General features: G+C 60.3%; 1 protein-coding gene across 2 annotated transcripts; it reads left to right on the top strand.

Annotated features, from left to right (window-relative positions):
• Positions 1-1,224: 1,224 nt before the first annotated feature.
• CPLX2 (complexin 2) lies at positions 1,225-16,771 on the top strand. Of its 2 annotated transcripts, XM_064161926.1 has the most exons (5): positions 1,225-1,359; positions 5,697-5,795; positions 14,451-14,558; positions 15,054-15,229; positions 15,344-16,771. In XM_064161926.1, exons 3-5 carry the CDS (start codon positions 14,528-14,530, stop codon positions 15,539-15,541), a joined length of 405 nt encoding a protein of 134 aa, XP_064017996.1. In that variant the 5' UTR covers positions 1,225-1,359; positions 5,697-5,795; positions 14,451-14,527; the 3' UTR covers positions 15,542-16,771. The 2 variants fall into 2 exon arrangements, with proteins under 2 accessions (XP_064017996.1, XP_064017997.1); XM_064161927.1 differs by lacking the exons at positions 1,225-1,359; positions 5,697-5,795 and adding an exon at positions 12,251-12,311.
• The last annotated feature ends 208 nt before the right edge of the window (positions 16,772-16,979 follow it).

The raw sequence follows: 16,979 nt of genomic DNA, 5'->3' as shown, positions 1-16,979 counted from the left end.
CGGGGAGTAGGGAAGGCTAACCCCGCCTGGGGGCCTCTCGCCTGACCCACCTGCGATGGTGCCTGGCGGAAGGACGCCCCCGGGGTGGGAAATGCGAACGGCAAACTCCCCCGGGGCCACACTGCAGAACCCGTCCCAGGCTCTAAGGCACGGTTATCCTGCACCCGCATCTCAGCACAGAAAGGCAGGAGCTCGTTTTTCAGAGAGTGATCAGAGATCTCCATGGCTGAATCAACTCCAAAAACAAGGAGCCAACCCCAGAGGAGTACCAACGCCAGAGCAACCTCAGAGCTCAGCAGAGGCTGTTCCAGACACACAAAGCTAAAGCAAAGCTCAGGGAAAGGGGCACCCTGCCTGTCTGCTTGGGAAGAGCGAGCAAGGACAGGATGAGTTCCAGCCCCTCTCATGAATCCTCTCGGCCATGCTCTGCACCAAACACCGGGTCCTGAAACAGAGTTTAGTTTCTTAAAACTGCTGGGAACAAATTGTTGCTGTTCTCCTCTCTCCCATGCCAGCCTGCCCACCTCCAGTGCCAAGGCTCTGCAGCCCCTGGTGCATCCTGCACCCCCAGCCTGGGCAAGGTGCAATGGGGGTCTCTGATTTGGGGACCACTGCTAGCACCCTCAGACATTCAGAGATGTCCTGTCCTCTGAGGGGGCCATGGGAGGGGCATCACTGACTCTGGGAGAGAGAAGTGCTGATCCCTGGGGGTAGAAGATGAATATTGGAGGGAATTGCTAGATTGTGGAGACTGGCAGGTGGGGATTCAGGAGGAATTGCCATGTACTGGGAGGAATTGCTGGGTACTGGGGAAACAGGGGCAGCCAAGACGTGTGATATACTAAGAGGCATAGCCAGATAGAGGGAATTGGTGTTTTCAGGCACTGTAGATGCAACTGCTGGGGTCCAGGGACATGTCCAGGTACTGGGAGGCAGGCCTGCGTACTGGGGCGCAATTGCTGAGTGCTGGGGTGCATAGCCGAGTAGTGGAGGGGTGGGGTGGGCTGGATAGCAGAGGGGCAATGGGGGGGTACCGAGGTGGGTGGCTAAGCACCGAGGGAGAAATTGTCGGGAACCAAGAGGACCTGCCGGGCAGCGGGAGCAATCGTCGGGTACGGGAGGGCAATTACCGGCTGCGGTGATGGAAGGCCGCGGCCGGGGGCTGTCGCCGGGGGCGCGGGGCGGGCCGGAGGCGGGCGCGGAGCCGGCCCCGCCCGGGAGGCCGTGCGGCAGAGGGGGAGCCAGCACCGGGGGCCCCCCCGCCCGTACCGTTAAGGCTCCCGCCTTCCTTCCGGCGGCGGTTCCTTCCCTGCGCCGGGGGCAGACGGGGCGGACCGGAGCTGTGCCGAGCCCAGCCAGGTGGGTGCGGGGTTGGGCCGCGGCCGTGGCCGGGGCTGGGGCCGGGGCCGGGGGCGGGCCCACCGTGCCGCAGAGCCCGGGGCGGGAGGGGGGCCGTGCACGGGCACGGGAACCGGCCCGCCGAGCCTCCCGGGGCCGACGGCTTATGTAACGGGGCGGCGGCCGCGGGGATGCGGGGATGCGGCATGCGGGATGCGGAGAAGGATGCGGGTGAGATGCAGGATGCGAGCGGGATGTAGGAGACAGGTGCGGGATGCAAGTGCAAGATGCAGGGCTGAGCAGCGCGCCTCAGACTGCCCCTCCGGCAGGGCTGGGGAGTGGAGGACACGCCGGTGTGGAGGGGATGGCAGGAGAGGGGCTATCACCTCTGAGCTGTGCATTGCAGCCCCGCCTTCAGCCCCTCCGTACCCCCGTACCCGGCCACCCAGTGGAGAGGGAGCTCTGCAGAGTGGGGTCATGGGCAGGGAGAAGAGGCGACCTGCTCCCCCCGCGTCCCTGCCTGCACCCGATGAGGCCCCAAGTAGCCTTGTGCTATGGGAAGCTCTTGGTACCCTCCGGGCACCTCCCATCAGAGGCTCCCTGATCCATCCAGCTCTCCACGGCTAAGTCCAACCACTCATGGAGCATCCCAGCTGCACACTCCCCAGTTCTCTGGGCTTCAACCCCTCTCCCCACTGCACTGTCCCTAGGAGGCCACTCTCACACCCCATGTCCCAGCCTTCACTGTGCTCCCACTGCCGTGGCTGCCACGCACAGGGCAGGTGGCTGCTGTGATCCAGGCCTGGCAGCACACAGTGGCACTGCCAGCCGCATGGCATGAGCGTGACCGGGCAGCTGCTGCCCGAGGCAGGCAGCACGGTGAGTCAGAGCAGCGAAGCAGGGCTGGCACCTCCACTTAAGACAGGGCTGACAGCTCAGGGCTTCTCCATGCAACCAGACAGGCTCTGCGGGTGGCAGCAACCTCTACCTGAGGTTGGTGAAGAAAGTGGAGAATTCAAGTCGAGAAAAACTGCTGGGTTTGGCAAAGAGAGGATGAGTAAAGACAGGCCAGGCTCAGAGTACAGAGAGGTGTCCTCTCTGCCAAACTTGCCCTCCTTCTCCCTGGGGGACACAGGAGTCTGACAGTTGCCAGGGCAGGCAGGAGAAAATAGGGAGCTCATCCCCTGGCCAGCAACACTACTCTCTGTGTCCAACCCTCACCATCCTGGGGAAACTGGAGCTGAGACAAACTGTCACAGAAAACGTCTCCCTTGGCTATGGGCTGTTTGTTTCTTCGATTGCCTTGTGTGATAACATTAGTATTGAAGTGACCTCAACCAGACAGGGCTATTAACACCTCACAGTGCTGGAGGACGATTGTGGTTTGCACCTTGGCTCTTCCCTGGGTTTCTGCAGAGGCTGCTACCAGGTGCAGCCTGCCAGGCCTAGTGCTAATAAGTGGGAGGTGTGTCAGGACCCAATGGCAGCCGCGTTGGCTTGCCCACCACAGTTTACCCACCGGAAATGAAAGGTCCCAGTGGAAGGCTGGTACTGCTGAGAACCCCTGGAGATGTGACCACCGGCAGCATGGCACAGCTTGGTTCCCACCACTGGGCACCAACTTGTCCTCATGTCCCTGAGCTCGAGAGGTCTGGTCTGGCAGGTGGGCATGGCCACTGCAGCTGAGACTGCTGCCTTTCCTGCCACCACCAAGCCCAAGCCTTTAGACATCACGCACAGCCTGAATGGCCATGGCTGGACACCTGCCCAAAGCAGGACCTTCCCAGGATGGAGGATCTCTGCTGTTGCCCACAGCTTCCACATGCTCCTGGCCAGACCTCCTCATTTGTTCTTATGCCAGCATCATCCTTGAGTTTCAACGATCCCTCTGCCTCCTCAGTGTTTACTTGCCGGGTGTATTTATAGAGAGCAATCAGGCCTGCTCAGCCAGGGTAAACAAGCTGTGCTCCTGCAGGCTGCTCTCGCGTGAGAGCTCTCTGCTCACTCGTCCCAGGAGCTTTCCCCTCCACCTCTCCCAGCTCCACCAAGCCTTCCTGGCCATGGATACTCAGACCATCTGCCACATCCAGTTGTGGGCTCTCCAGGCCATGCATCCAGGCTTCAGTGTCTTGCTAGGTCACCCTGTGCATCACCAGGAGCCACTGTCACTTCTTCCATGCCATTCTGCACCACACATGCCAGTCTCTCCTGTAGGCAGCCAGGTCAGCAGGTCCGTCCCTCCCTAGCTGATACCACCTGCTCCTGTGGTAACACTCACCAGAGGCTCTTCTCAGCCAGATCCCTGAGTCCCATGATGGGACCTGCTGGCAGAAGAAGCACTTTGAGATGTGACCCAGAGTTTGCCAGCCTGCACACCCCACTGCTCCCCTTCTCCAACACATTCTTCTCTGCAGATCTTTGGACAAGCTCAGCTATAGAAGTAGGATGCTGAGAGCCAGAGGTGCCAAAGCACAAGAGCTGTGCACTCACTAATGGTCTCATTTTGAGCTAAGTTTTCCATCAATACTATGTCTTATGTCCAAACTAGACAAAAGGCTCCCAGCCCAAAGACACCACAGCCCAGAGCTGCGGGTGTCCTGGCACCATCACCCTGTCCTCTGCTTTTGGCTGAGTGTCTGGTTGCCTAGACAAACAGACAGACAGACTGAGCTAGTCCAGCTGTCCAGGTGAGATGCATCTTTGTGGTACTGGCAGGCTCTGCTGGTTGCAAAGGCAAGGAAAAAAAAACCACAAACTACATTTTGGTTTGGCACAGAGCATAAATACCCTGCAAAGATTGGAGCACACTCCCCCATGACCCTCTGCATCCTCTCAGGTACCTGGACAGGGGGTCCTTCTTTTCCCACCCTCTGGGGTTTCAGCAAAGAACAGCTGTTTTGCAGCCTGGGCCATGGCTGGCAAAGCAGGAGACTGATCCTGTCCCAGCCCAGCCTGTCTCGTTGGCACTGAGCTGTCTGGAAACAAGCCACCCCCCCGGCACGCATCCCTGCAGCACTCTGCAGCCATCTTACCCCGCTCCTGAACCCTCCCATGTCCCGAAGGAGGCAGTGGTTGTCCCCAGCAAAGGTCACCTTCATGCTGCTGCTGAACACTTTATAGGCTGAGTTTCTAAGCACTGCATTTCCCAGGGAAGCAGTTGCTGTTCTGGGGTCTTATCAGGGATTCCACCAGGGACCCTCTGCCCCTTCCCCATAGCCTCCAGTGCTTGGGGTCCCTGGGGTGAGCCTGCACCCACTCTAAGCTCCGCGCTGCACCGAGGGGCCAGCAGTGTCTTCTGCCCACAAGGCTGGGATGAAGCATCCCTGCTCTGTGATGCTTTTGAAAATGCAGGTTCCATCCAGCCCAGTCCCTGCTCCTCCAGTGTCGCTGTTTGCCTGTGTTTCCCCTGGCTCCCCTGGGTCATATATTTATCTCCAATTTGCCAAAGCCTCCCTCCTTCCCTAGGGTGGAGGAAAAGCCTTTGCTTGAAGTCAGGATGAATTTGTAACTTCCCCAGGAACCTGGTCTTCAGCAACAGAGCACAAATCACATCTGTGTCACCCATTCTAGTACCACCAGACGCACTGCAGGGATGGACCACTGCAGAAGGTTCCAGCATGGCACCAACATCCTGGTACTTGGGTCTCTCCACAGCCCTGCCCAGGCCAGTGACCCCCAGGAGCACCCCTTGCATCTCACCAAACATTGCAAGGGGATTTCAAGGACATTCAGGGAAGAGACAAGATGCCTGTGCAGAAGCTCCCTAAGGTCCATCAGAAGTGGAGAGCCCAGAGCAAGGCCAGGCTTTCACAAACTCCTGTGTCTGAGCAAAGGCTTTTTTTTTTTTAGTGACTTGTTTTAACTTGCTGTTATGTTCTCCAAAGAAGAAATTCACCATTTGGAAGCTGAGGAAGGCAGAGTTAATGTGGAATTTTAAAGCCCTCGGATAGTTGAGAGCCCTCTCAATATTTAATGAAGGCATATGAACTGCCAAGTGTCTACAGAAACAGCCAGGAGCCCTCTGCCAGCAATGGAGGTACAGTGCCTGATCCAGAAGAGGACCAAAGACCCCGATGGGCTGGCACCTCCTGCAGCCTTTCATCCTCTGCATGCCCCACTGCATTCCCATCTGAAGGGAAATGATGGCTCTTGGCAACATGTTGCTCCTATCTTTGGAGGCCAGCATTTGGAGGGGTGCATAGACCCACCCCCCCTAGGGCCCCCTAGGTTGAGGGAGAGGGCAGCAAGCAGTGGTGTGCTTTGTCCATCGCCCATCAAGTAACTCTGCTTTTCCCACTCCATCCAGTCCTGGGGCTCTACCGCAGAGCTGATCCTTTTGCTGTTGGTGTCTCCTATAGGTCCTGCTCCCCCTGCAATGTCCAGCCACCCCTGCCAGGTCCTCATCCCCCTGCATTAGGTGCTGAAGACTGCAAACAGCCAGCGCTGCACACACCAAGGTAAGCAGTGCTGCCCTGGCCTTGCACACCACAGCTGCTGGGGAGCCATCTTACTCCCTGCAACACAGGGGGCACAGCACAGCTATGGCAGGGATTGTGGGGTGCAGAGGTACCACCTGGGGCTGCCTCAGCAGAGCTAGTCAGGCCCTCCAGGATGAGGAAGTCTATCATGAGCATCCTGGCAAGACCCTGGTGTAGGGCAAGAGGCATCTGGCCCAGCTTAGGACCAGCCTGAGGCTAGGCGAGTGAGGAACAGCTTGGGCTGTGGGGTGGATGCTGGGCAGTCTTGCCTTCTGGGGACCATGGCAAGCGACCCTGACAGTGAAGCTGGCTTAGGGCCAGGGTTTTTTCTTCCTTCTTTTTCTTTTTTTTTTTTTTTTTCCTTTGAAAGCCCCCAGATGGGAAAGGTACGAGCCAAGCCCCACTGAAAGCAGCCAAGAATGAATTTTTTGGCCAGAACCCCAGCAGCTCTTGAAGCGGTGCTGTGGCCGTCTGGCGTCACACTGCAGTGGAAACCCCGAATGCAGGCAGGCTGGGGGAGAGCTCAGCCAGGTGAGCAGCAAACACCGCCACCCCCCAGTCCCAGTTGTCCCCTGGTGCAGGGCTGTCACCCCTCCCCATGCCCTGAGCCACGGCAGCGCAGGCTCATCCTGCTCCCACCAAGCTGCAGTTTGGCTGGAGCCCAGACACCCAGATGTCCCCCCACCATGCTGCCACAGAACCCCTCACCATGCAGCCATCTGCCACCATTGCAGGACAGAGTGTCCCCAGTGTTGTGGCCCTCAGCTGGCTCTGTTGCCCTGGGCATGGGGCATCTTATCTCCCAAATCTAACCTCTCATAGGATGTGATGTGCCCTTCTCCGGTGATGTGCCCTTCTCCGCGTGGGAAGGTAGATAACTCTCCCAGAGCTGGACTAGGAGTTTGGGTAGCATAGGAGCTTCCATGACAGCATCTCCATTCCTCTCATCGTCCCTCTCCCCAGCCTTGGAGGTGCAGAGTGTGAGTTAAAGCACCTCAGGCTCCAGCCCTCATCTCTGGAGCTGCAAAGAACTTGTAAGAGCTTGGCAAAATGAATAGCTTTATCAGCACAAAGTTCAATCCCCGGGGAGCAGCACTCAGGGTCTCATTTCTGAGGGTACTTCAGCTGGAAGGAGGATGGGTGGGGGCTGCTGCTGCTGTGCTGTGACCTGAGTGCCCAGCTTTCAGCTTTGTCCTTCCTGCCTTTTCCCCACTAGTAAAACGAGGGCAGATATAACCTCTCTAAGACCTTCTCTGGGCAGCAGATGCCCAAATCCCATCCCAGCACAGAGCCAGGAGAGGACCCTCAGCCACCTGCTCCCCACACAGTCCCAACCACCTCCATTATTGGTGCTTGCACAGGTCCTGCATGTCCCCCATCATGAATGGAAATCGGTATGTGCACAGGATGGCTCCTTCCCCAAAGGCCACGGCTGGGGCAGTGAAGAATGACAAGGTGGCAGCACGGAGGTTCAGGAGGGCATTTTCCTGCTCCCTAAGCAGTGCTTGGCGTGCTGCGCCCAGCTCCGCTCTGCACCGGCCCCTGCAGAGCTGCGCGGGTGTGCGTGCCTGCCATAAATATTGATGGGGTGGACTCAGCACAAGTGTGCCTTTATGTACAGCAATTGGGATGTAAATGCTCTAAGTACCTGCTGTGCGGGAAAGCAAGCAGTGCAGGGGACAGCGCCGAGGCTGAAGGCACAGTGGTTCTTTTACAGAGAGATGGGATCCATACTGTGTAGGGTGGGGAAGTAGGAAGTGGCCAGGTGAGTAGCCCCAGGGGCCATAAACCCATATGGGGATTTGGCCAGATCTGCAGAGAACCTGAATCTTCCAGCTGAGACTGCAGCGAGCCACCATGGCTTCTCTAGAGCCTGCTCCCCACACAGCCACACCAAGATAAACAGTGAGGGGCTGCAGTGCTCTGTTTAATAATGCATGGCACAGAGGCACCGGACGCACGCTGGGAGCTGCAGAGACAAGGAGTCACCACTGCAGCACTCGACTGGCGGGGTCCTCCCCGGCATCCCCCAGTGCTCACAGCATATAGACACCTCAGGGCAGTGGGTGGCCCTGAGGTTGAGGCCGAGTGAGCAGAATTTCCCATCGCAGGACACAGAGCAGCAGCGGTAAAGCCGAGGCACTCGGCCGTGCAGCAGCTGACATCCCATCCATGCTGGATGCTTCTTAGCTAGAGCCTGGAGCTGGGTCCCTGTCAACTTGGGCATTCTTGCTGGGAGATTCAGTCCCTCCATCACTGCACCATGCACAGATGTAGGCATAGATTGTCTTTTTGGGGAGCTCTGGAGGGCAAAGCAGCACTGGGAGCACCCTTTCTCTGGCATCCTCCCGGGATGCTGCCATGCAGGGAAGGTGAAAGCTGTGAGCTTGGCCTTCTCCTTGACCCATCCCTCCTTCAGCTGCAGCCACCCTGGCTTGCACACTGGCCGCCACGCTCTGGACAAGCAGGGGCATGCTGGGGCCCTGCCAGCACTAGTTCACAACCAGCTCCTGCAAATGGCCCCCACTGGGGGATGCACGCGTCCCTCATTGCGTGTGGTGCCGTGATCTGGCCCTGCCAACCATCTGCTGCAGCAGCTCCCCACCACCCACTCCCCAGCCCACGCTGTGCCCTGCAGCACAGATCTGGGCAGGGATGGGCTTGGGGTGCCCAGAGCACCACCACCACAGGCAGGAGCCTAGCGGGAGGGGACAGATGGGTCTGTGGGAGCAAAGCCAGGGGGCCATGGGAGCAATGCAGATGGGTCTGCAATACCGATGCTGACAGGGCCGTGGTTCTAGTGCAGAGGGACCTGTGATAGTGATGCAGGACTGTAGACAGAGCCACAGCATCAGCCCAGAGCCCTTCTGGCTGCAGGGGTGCTTTGCTGTGCCTATGCAGAGCAGGGGAGAGAGGTGGGATGCAGCAGGCATCAAGCCAGCAAAACACAGAGCTGGGGAGACTCTCAGGGCATAAGACTAGCAGAAGGCACCCTGTGAGAGTGGCCCCAGGGGCAGATTTGACCAGTTTTCTCTGCCCCTCAATGGTGAGCTCAGGGGGAGCTGCCACCCCTCACTTCATGCAGTGTCACTGATGGAAGGGACAGCAGGGGTCCCAGGATTCTTCCTGCAATCTGTCCTCAGGCACTGCACTGAAGGGTCCAGCTCCTGCCTGATGCTACAGCACGCTGGTGTCTGTTCCCATCCCTGTCATCTCCAGGTGCCAGTACCAAGGGGCCAGGACTGCTCTTCGGAGGCTGCAGCTGTTGCATGTTTTGTGCTGCCTCTTCCCTTTCTCCCCGATGCTGTTTTTGTTTTGTTTAAGAGGCTGGGTTACGAATTTTAAACAGGCTCCTGGAAAACCCAATTACCTTCAGAAGACAACCTGATAAAAGCTGCCTAAGTGGCACGGTGGAAATCGCCTTGTGCAGCAGCCGAGGAAAAACCAACATAACAAAGCCTTTGGCAACGGAGTTAACCACTTTTAATTCCTTGGTGAGATGAGTAGGACCAATAATTATTTTCTGCAGAGATGGGGAGGTCTGGATAAGTAAAATACCTGTCCTGTGCTAATGGGTGGCAGCAGGCTGGGATGGCACTGCCACAGGGATAGGTGCAGATACTCAGGTACCCATTTCCTTCTGCCTGGGAGCTTTGCAAGGGCTCACAGAGGCTGCAACCTTGCAGGGTCCCCATGTGGTTGTGGGGCTTGGTGATGATGTCAGCAGTGGGGCAAGCAGGACATTGCTAGTGGCAGATATAGTGGGCAATGTGTCAGTGGCAGCCAGCCCCACGTCCTTTCCCCAAGCACTGTTGGGGCCCTGGCACCTGTGCTGGCTCTGTCCCTGCCATGCAACCTCCTCAAGCCAGCATGGAGGCAACTTACAGGATTTGGCATCACTGAGAGCTTTCTCTGCCATATGACAATGATGCTGTCCCGCTATCCCTCACATCCTTCCCTGTCCCTTCTCTTCCATCCTCCCTCAGCAGCTCCAGGCAGCCACCTGGCAGATGAAATTGCCCAAAACCTTGCCACGGGAGAGATGCCTAAGCAATGTCCATGCCAGGCACAAGTGACTTCCCATTACTGGGATTATCCACCAAACACCTGCCAGAGCCAGCCTGGCTCTGGGAGTGCAAGTGTCCCCTCGGTCCCTCCCCATCCTGGGACTGAGAGTGTCTGCAGGAGTGTGCAGGGCAGGAGAATGGAAGTGAGGCTCAGGGCTGGTGACAAGCCCCTCACAGCCCTTCCCATGAGACGCCAGCAGGGCAGAGCTGGGCATTTGCCAACCCGTCTCAGCTGCAGTTGCACTACAGGCACCAGCAGCTGGAGTGCCAGGAGACAGTTTGCCACAGCTCGCATGAGCCTCCTACTTCCCGCAGCAGCAGGGCCAGGGGATGCTTCACCCACCTCCCCCAGGCCACCTGGCACTCTGCGTGGGGTTCCACACTTGGAGACAGCACTCCAGGCCACCGAGCCCCAAAGGGAGCAAGCCTAGCAGGTTTGGGTCTTGGCACAAGGGATGGGCCTCCTAGCTTGACCAGAGCTCGTACTGGGAGCAGTCCGCAGGCAGGCTGGGAGCTACTGGAGGAGGATGGGTTTAACGAGCCGAGGCATCTCCAAAGACTGAACGACTCAAAGACCCATCCCAGGAACAAAAGGAGGCGTTTGTCAGGCGCTGAGAGACGGGCTCGTTAATTCCTCCTGGCTGTCACACTTATCTGTAATGAATTTGTGCTCCGCTGTATTATTTTTAATACAATAGGAGCGGTGCCGCCCGCCCACCGCCCGGCTGCCGAGAGCGCTGACGTCAGCGCCCGGAGCAGGGCTGCCGCAGGACGGATGGATGGACGGACGGACGAACGGGCCGTGCTCAGGCCGCTCATGTCACCCACGCACCCATCCCACCAGCTGCTGGTGGGCAGAGCAGGGCTAGGCTGAAGGACAGCAGGCATTTTTTCCAGTAGAGGTGGAAAAATGAGTTGTTGGTCTGTGCCACGGTAGAAGGAGGCTGAGGACTTTGGGTCTGTCCGAGACAAGGTGCACCAAGGAGTATTTTGGGGAGCAGCAATAGGCCATGAACAGGAGAGCCACGTCCTTGCTGTGCTGTTCCCGTGCTGTTGGTGGCAGCAGCTGTGTGTCAGGGCAGGAGCCGACACCGGTGGCACACACGAGTCTGTTGGTGCTGTATCCCTGCGGAGACGCTAGGCTGACACTTGCATACTGGTTTCAGTTCCCCCCCGCCCTCGGCTGTAGGATGGCTTCCTGATGCTTCCCTACATCCCATATTACCCCCATCCTCCCCGCGGCAGCCCTGGCAGTGTCCAGCAGCACCAGTAGCATCCCCACAGCTGCAGCCTGTCCCACATCCCCACAGTCTTCCATATGCAAATATGGGGGGGGGGTGTCCCTGAAACACCTCCTCACCCAGGGCCTCTCCAGCACTTCTCTGAGCCACAGCTGCAAGATTCCTCATACGGCTGCTCCTCCAGAGCCTCACTGTTAAGCATCAGCTACCCCCAAAGCCGAGCTCAGAGCACTGCTAATCTGATTTGCAAAGGGATGGATTAATTAGAAGGCAGTGGCAGCCCCTCTGCAGGGTGTCAGGGTTGGCCATGGGGTGCACACCTGTCCCAGCACCTCTCCATGCACTGCGATGAGTACGGGAGACCCGGGGGAGCCTTGTCCCACAGCTGAGGGGGGCAGGAGGGGCTACTAGAGCCCATCTTGCTTTGGACAAATGCGGGGGGGGGAAGGGGATGCCCTCCATTTCCAGCCCAAGGATCCCGTCGCTGAAGCGGGCCCAGCACTCTGTGGGTGTCATGGCTTCGATGCCACCACACAGGTCCTGCCTGATCATCCTCCACCCGGGGATTCCCCCCGGGGTGGGCAGCAACGAAAAAATCCAAAACTGAAGCCGAATCCTCCACAGGCACTGGGGCTGAGGCGATTAATCAGGGCCTTTATAATTACATTCCCGCAGCCGCCCCGCACAGCTGCGGAGGAGGACAGGGTGCTGTGGCTTGGAGTGCCAGGTACGGCAGCAGGGGCTGTGGGATGCCGGGGGCACAGCTCTCTTGTGGCCCCGGCTGATCAATGCCTCACTTCGCCCATTAATTGCCGCGGAGGTGAATCACTGACCCCACGCAGGACGCGCTCTCCTCCCCATCCCGCCACTGCGGGAGTGCGGGGAGGGGTCTAGAGGAGCCCCGTCCGCATCCTTGGGAGCGGTGCGGAACTCCACGGGCCGCTCCCTCCGGGGAACCGGGACGTTTTCCTGGGGGTCGCGCAGCCTTTCTTGAAAGGGTGTGGGGCGTGTGTCCCGCATCCCCCCGGCGTGGGGGAGACCAGGCTGTGCAGTGCCGGGGTGGGGGGTGTCGCCCCGGGCGGGCCCACGCGTGCCGCCGGGGGCGGGAGGGGGCTGGGCCGTGGTGGGGCGGGGCGAGGCGGGGCGAGAGGGCGGAGCGGCGGCAGCGGAGAGCGGCGGCGGAGCCGGTGAGTGCCGCGCCGCGCCGGTGCTGAAGGGACAGCGCCGCCGCTGCGGCACCGGGCGGCCCCGGGCGGCGGGCGGGGCCCCACGCCGCATCCACTGGGCAGGGGGGTGGCGGGTCCCTGCGTCTCCGCGTCCCCTTGGCGCCCACCCCCCACCTTGACTCCCTTTCTGCTCCTGCGAGTCCCCCCACTGCGTCCTCCTCCTTGTCCCCGTTGTCCCCTGCGCCCCCGGTGCGTGTCTCCCCGCTCCGAGTCCCCCTCCGCGTCCTCTCTGTGTTTGCGTGTCCCCCTACCGCCGCGGTGTGTCCCGCGGGCTCCTCACCTCGCTGCGGTGTCGGTGTCCCTAGCATGCCGAGTGTCCCCTACGTCCCATGTCCCCGCTGTCCCCCGCCCTCCCGGCGCCCCCCCGTGTTCCCTGCGTCGCTGCAGCCTGTGCGGACCCGGTGTCTTGGCACCCCTCGTCTGCTGTGCCCCCCCGCGCCACATCGGTCGTGTCTTTGCACCCCCCGTTTTCCCTCATGTACCCCGATGTCGCAAGCACACACCCCCGCGGTCCCGGTATTCTGATCCCCTCCCCATGTCCCAGTAGTCGCCGCTATCCCCTGCACCCACCATGCAGAACTGGTGTCCCGGCGCCTCCCGGTGTCCCCACGTCCCCGGTGTTCCCTAAGCCCTCCCTCGGCCCGGCGGCTCAGCACAGTACCGCTTGGAGGATCCCCCCCACCCTGACGCCGCGGGGTGCCCTGGGCCTGGGAGCAACAAACTTCCCTGGGTGCTGGTTCAATAGAGCGCTGCGGCAACCTGGCGGGGTGCTGGGGAACCGGGGTGAGGGGATCCATGGGGCTGCAGTATCCACTGTGTGTGCACACGCAGACACACACACACTGCAAACCTGCACAGACAGGCTGTGAGCAGTCTGCAGCCCCCCAACACACACAAGACACACCAGGCACACGGGCACACACCTGTCACATGCACCCACACACATGCACCCCTCCTGCAATCCCCACACACACATAGAGAGCATGCAAACAGCCTGTAACACCCCCACACGCACACACACGCACCACAGTCTGCAAATTTGTGCGCGCACCCCAACCCATGCAGTCTGCAAACCCACGGACTTGCACACACAGCCCCCCCACTAACACAGCCTGCACCCACACATACAACGTGCAAACACACACAGCACGCACAGACACAAGCAGCACTCACAAACAGCACACACAAACACAGCTGCAAACCTTTACACACACCGCACCTCACCCCAAGCCCTTGCACACGCATCCGCAGAGCTTGCAAACCCCCCAGCTCACGCACACACTCAAAGCTTGCAAACAGGCTGCAGACCTGCACACTCCGCAGGCACACGCAGCTTACAGCCCCACAAACTTATACACCACACCGCCACACCCCCCACACCATGTAAATACAGCCAGCAGCCACCTGCAAACACCCCTCCTGACCAAACACATCCTGCACATACAGCTCACACACGTGCACAGGACACACAAGCAGCCGGCCACACACCCCGTGTGCACACACACATACTCTGTCCTGCACACGCAGTCGCCTGCACACTGTCACCCTTCTCCAGCACCCGCAGGGATCACACACACAGTCACACGCTGCTGCCTACAACCCCTGAACACTGTCACAACCTGCCAAGAGCCGCTTCTCCATCCCTCTGCAGAGCACATACACTGCGCTAGACATACACGCACACAGCATCCCATGTCCGGCTGTGCTGCCCCGGCATTACCAGGCAAGGCTTGTCCTCTCCGAAGCAGGGGCACACAGTCTGTGATGGGTCCCCATCCTTCCAGCTCCCAGGCAGCACCTCGGGGCTGCTGCTGCCCCAAAGAGGGCAGTGCTGGGGTGGAAAGTCTCTCTGGAGTCCCTCCACAGGTCCCCAAGGTCAGTGAGGCTGTGAGAAAGGACCTGCAGGCATATCTACCCACCCACTGCCAGCAGACTCCTAGAAGCAGCCTCTGTCCATCCTGGAAGCAGCCTCTGCCCATCCTGGAAGACGTTTTGGGATGGAGATGCAAGAGGGTGTGAATGGCAGCCCTAGAGAGACTGCCCCGATATCTCATGTCTGGGCTGTGGGGACTCTGACTGTGTCCCTCTCTGCCTGTACAGGTGGCCCTGGTCAGCGAGCACAGACAACAGTGCATGAGTGCTGGGCACCGGCCTAGCCACATACACACACTGGCACCATGGACTTCGTCATGAAGCAAGCGCTGGGCGGTGAGTGGGTGGTGGGACTTCCCCCAGAGTCCCCTCTCCAGAAGCAATGCTGGCCCAGCACCCTGAGAAGCGCAATGGGAGGCACATGGTGGGGGGACGGACAGGGAGAGTCACTGACAGTGGGGAGCCGCTGCTAGAGCCCTCTGGGGCTTCCTGTTCCTAACCCCAGCAGCGCCTGCTGGGGAATCCTGGCTCTACCGCCACTAAGTGGAATTCCCCAACGGGTCCCCTGGGTGCCAGCTCCAAAGGAGCTGCTGGCATCTCCCCCAGCTGACGCCAAACTAGGGCAGCACAACCAGCCCACGGTACTCCCCACCCCACAGCCTCCAGAGCCCATCTGCAGCCGACTTTGGCATGGATGACGCTGAGGATGTCCCAGCCCCTGGTTGTCTTTGCTGCGGGGCTCCTTGCTCTCCCTGCCTTTGCAGGGGCTTCAGCAGCCAGCACCATGCTGCAGCTCCCTTGGGGTCCAGCCAATGCTCTTGTGCTGTGCAGGGGCCACCAAGGACATGGGGAAGATGCTAGGGGGCGAAGAGGAGAAGGATCCCGACGCGCAGAAGAAAGAGGAGGAGAGGCAGGAGGCCCTGCGCCAGCAGGAGGAGGAGCGGAAAGCCAAGCACGCCCGCATGGAAGCTGAGCGGGAGAAAGTCCGGCAGCAGATCCGCGACAAGGTGAGCACACGCTTCCCTTGCATATGGGAAGCTGACAAAGACAGGAATTAGTGACCCAAGGCAGTGGTGATGGCATAGGGCACAGTGCCCTGCTGAGCGCCTGTGCCTTCACAGTATGGGCTGAAGAAGAAAGAGGAGAAGGAGGCAGAGGAGAAAGCTGCACTAGAACAGCCATGTGAGGGCAGCCTGACGCGCCCCAAGAAGGCAATCCCGGCAGGCTGTGGAGATGAGGAAGAGGAGGAGGAGGAGAGCATCCTGGACACCGTCCTGAAGTACCTGCCTGGCCCGCTGCAGGATATGTTCAAGAAGTAACAGCACCGCCAAACCTGTCATGGGGTGCTGGGGCACGGGCGCTCTCTCCTCTCTGACCCTTTCATCAGTTCCCTTGGCCCAGGGGAGGGTCACCACAGCCCCTCCCCAGCCCCCTTTGCCCTTTCCTGATCAGACCAAAAACCCGCCCCGTCCCATCCAGGCAGGGCCCCCCACCACGCTGTGCCAAAGGGGAGTGGCCCTGGCTGGAGAGGGCGAACCGGGACCAAATGCACTGATGTAACCTCGTGGCAGGCTGGGGGCACCCAAGGCCCTACCAGCCCCCCCGGGGTGGCTCCCCGTGCCCCCTGCCTTGCCCCTCTTGCCCTTCCAGGGGACCCTGACAGGCCGCTACTCGCCTGCCCTCGTCCCCAGCACTGCCATCCCCCTGCCCTGTCCCGCCCTGGGCGAAGCCCAAAGCACAAAGCCAGGCGCCCTGCCCACAGCTCCCCCCCCATCCCCGGTCCCCGGGCACGGGGGTCCCCCGGGGCTGCCCGGTGTGCCCTAGCATCGGGAGGTCGGAGGGGACCCCCCTCCCCGCATCTCTGGCCCCATAGTTAAAGCCATATCAGTTAGACTGCAATACTTCAGCACCGGGCGGAGCAGGCATCGCGCTCCGCCGACCGTGTACAAAGGCACGCGCGGGGCAGGGACTCCCCTGCCTCGCCCCCCCTGCCCCGTCCCCACCGCTCGCTCGTCCGTGTCTCGGCCCTGCTGGCCCCCGTTCTCGCGTTAGTGTCTCTGTGCCAGGGTGCGCCCCATCGCTCCATGCGTCCTCGTGACCGCCGCTCACGCTCCCACCCCCGAGTCCCCACTGTCCCCGGGGCCGCCCGCAGCGCTGAGCTGAGAGGTCCCCGGTCACGCTGCTGGGGCCCCTGCTCTGCCCCCTGCAATAAAGCCAGCACGGGGCTGAGGGCTGCCAGGCTGAGAGTGCCCAGCCGCTCCCCAGCTGAGGCTGGACACAGGGGTCCTCACGGGCATGGGAAGGGATCTCTGGGCAAGTGCCCCAGCCGTGTCCCAGGAGCTGCTGCTTGCACCCCAACAGGGAGATGCAGGGGCATGCCCTCACCCTGGCCCGTCCCTTGCTCCCCCGTCCCCGTGCTTCCCCTGCCATAGCCCCCAGCTGTTCTCCCTGGGAGGCAGTGGGTGGCTCAGGGCCCCGCAGACATGCTGTGACCATCCTGCTCGAACTAGTCTTTGACGAACTAATAAAATAAAAGGATTTGTACATTGCTCCAGACTCTTCTCAAGCATTGCTTCCCTGGTACCCTGTGCCAGCTCCCTTGCCCCTCCATGCCCCTAAGGTTGTGAAACCTGGCAGTTCATCAAACTAAGGCCACAGGGCCCACCCTGAGCACCACCAAGCCAGATCACAGGTGACAGAAGCCACACGCAGCTCCTAGAGCCATATTCAGTCCAGCTGCTTCCCCACCCCCCCACG

Source organism: Pogoniulus pusillus, chromosome 22 (assembly GCF_015220805.1).
Source record: "Pogoniulus pusillus isolate bPogPus1 chromosome 22, bPogPus1.pri, whole genome shotgun sequence".
In the NCBI taxonomy this organism is placed as follows: Eukaryota; Metazoa; Chordata; class Aves; order Piciformes; family Lybiidae; genus Pogoniulus; species Pogoniulus pusillus.
Note: the sequence above shows the minus strand (reverse complement) of the source record. Positions and strands in the feature narration are given on the sequence as shown.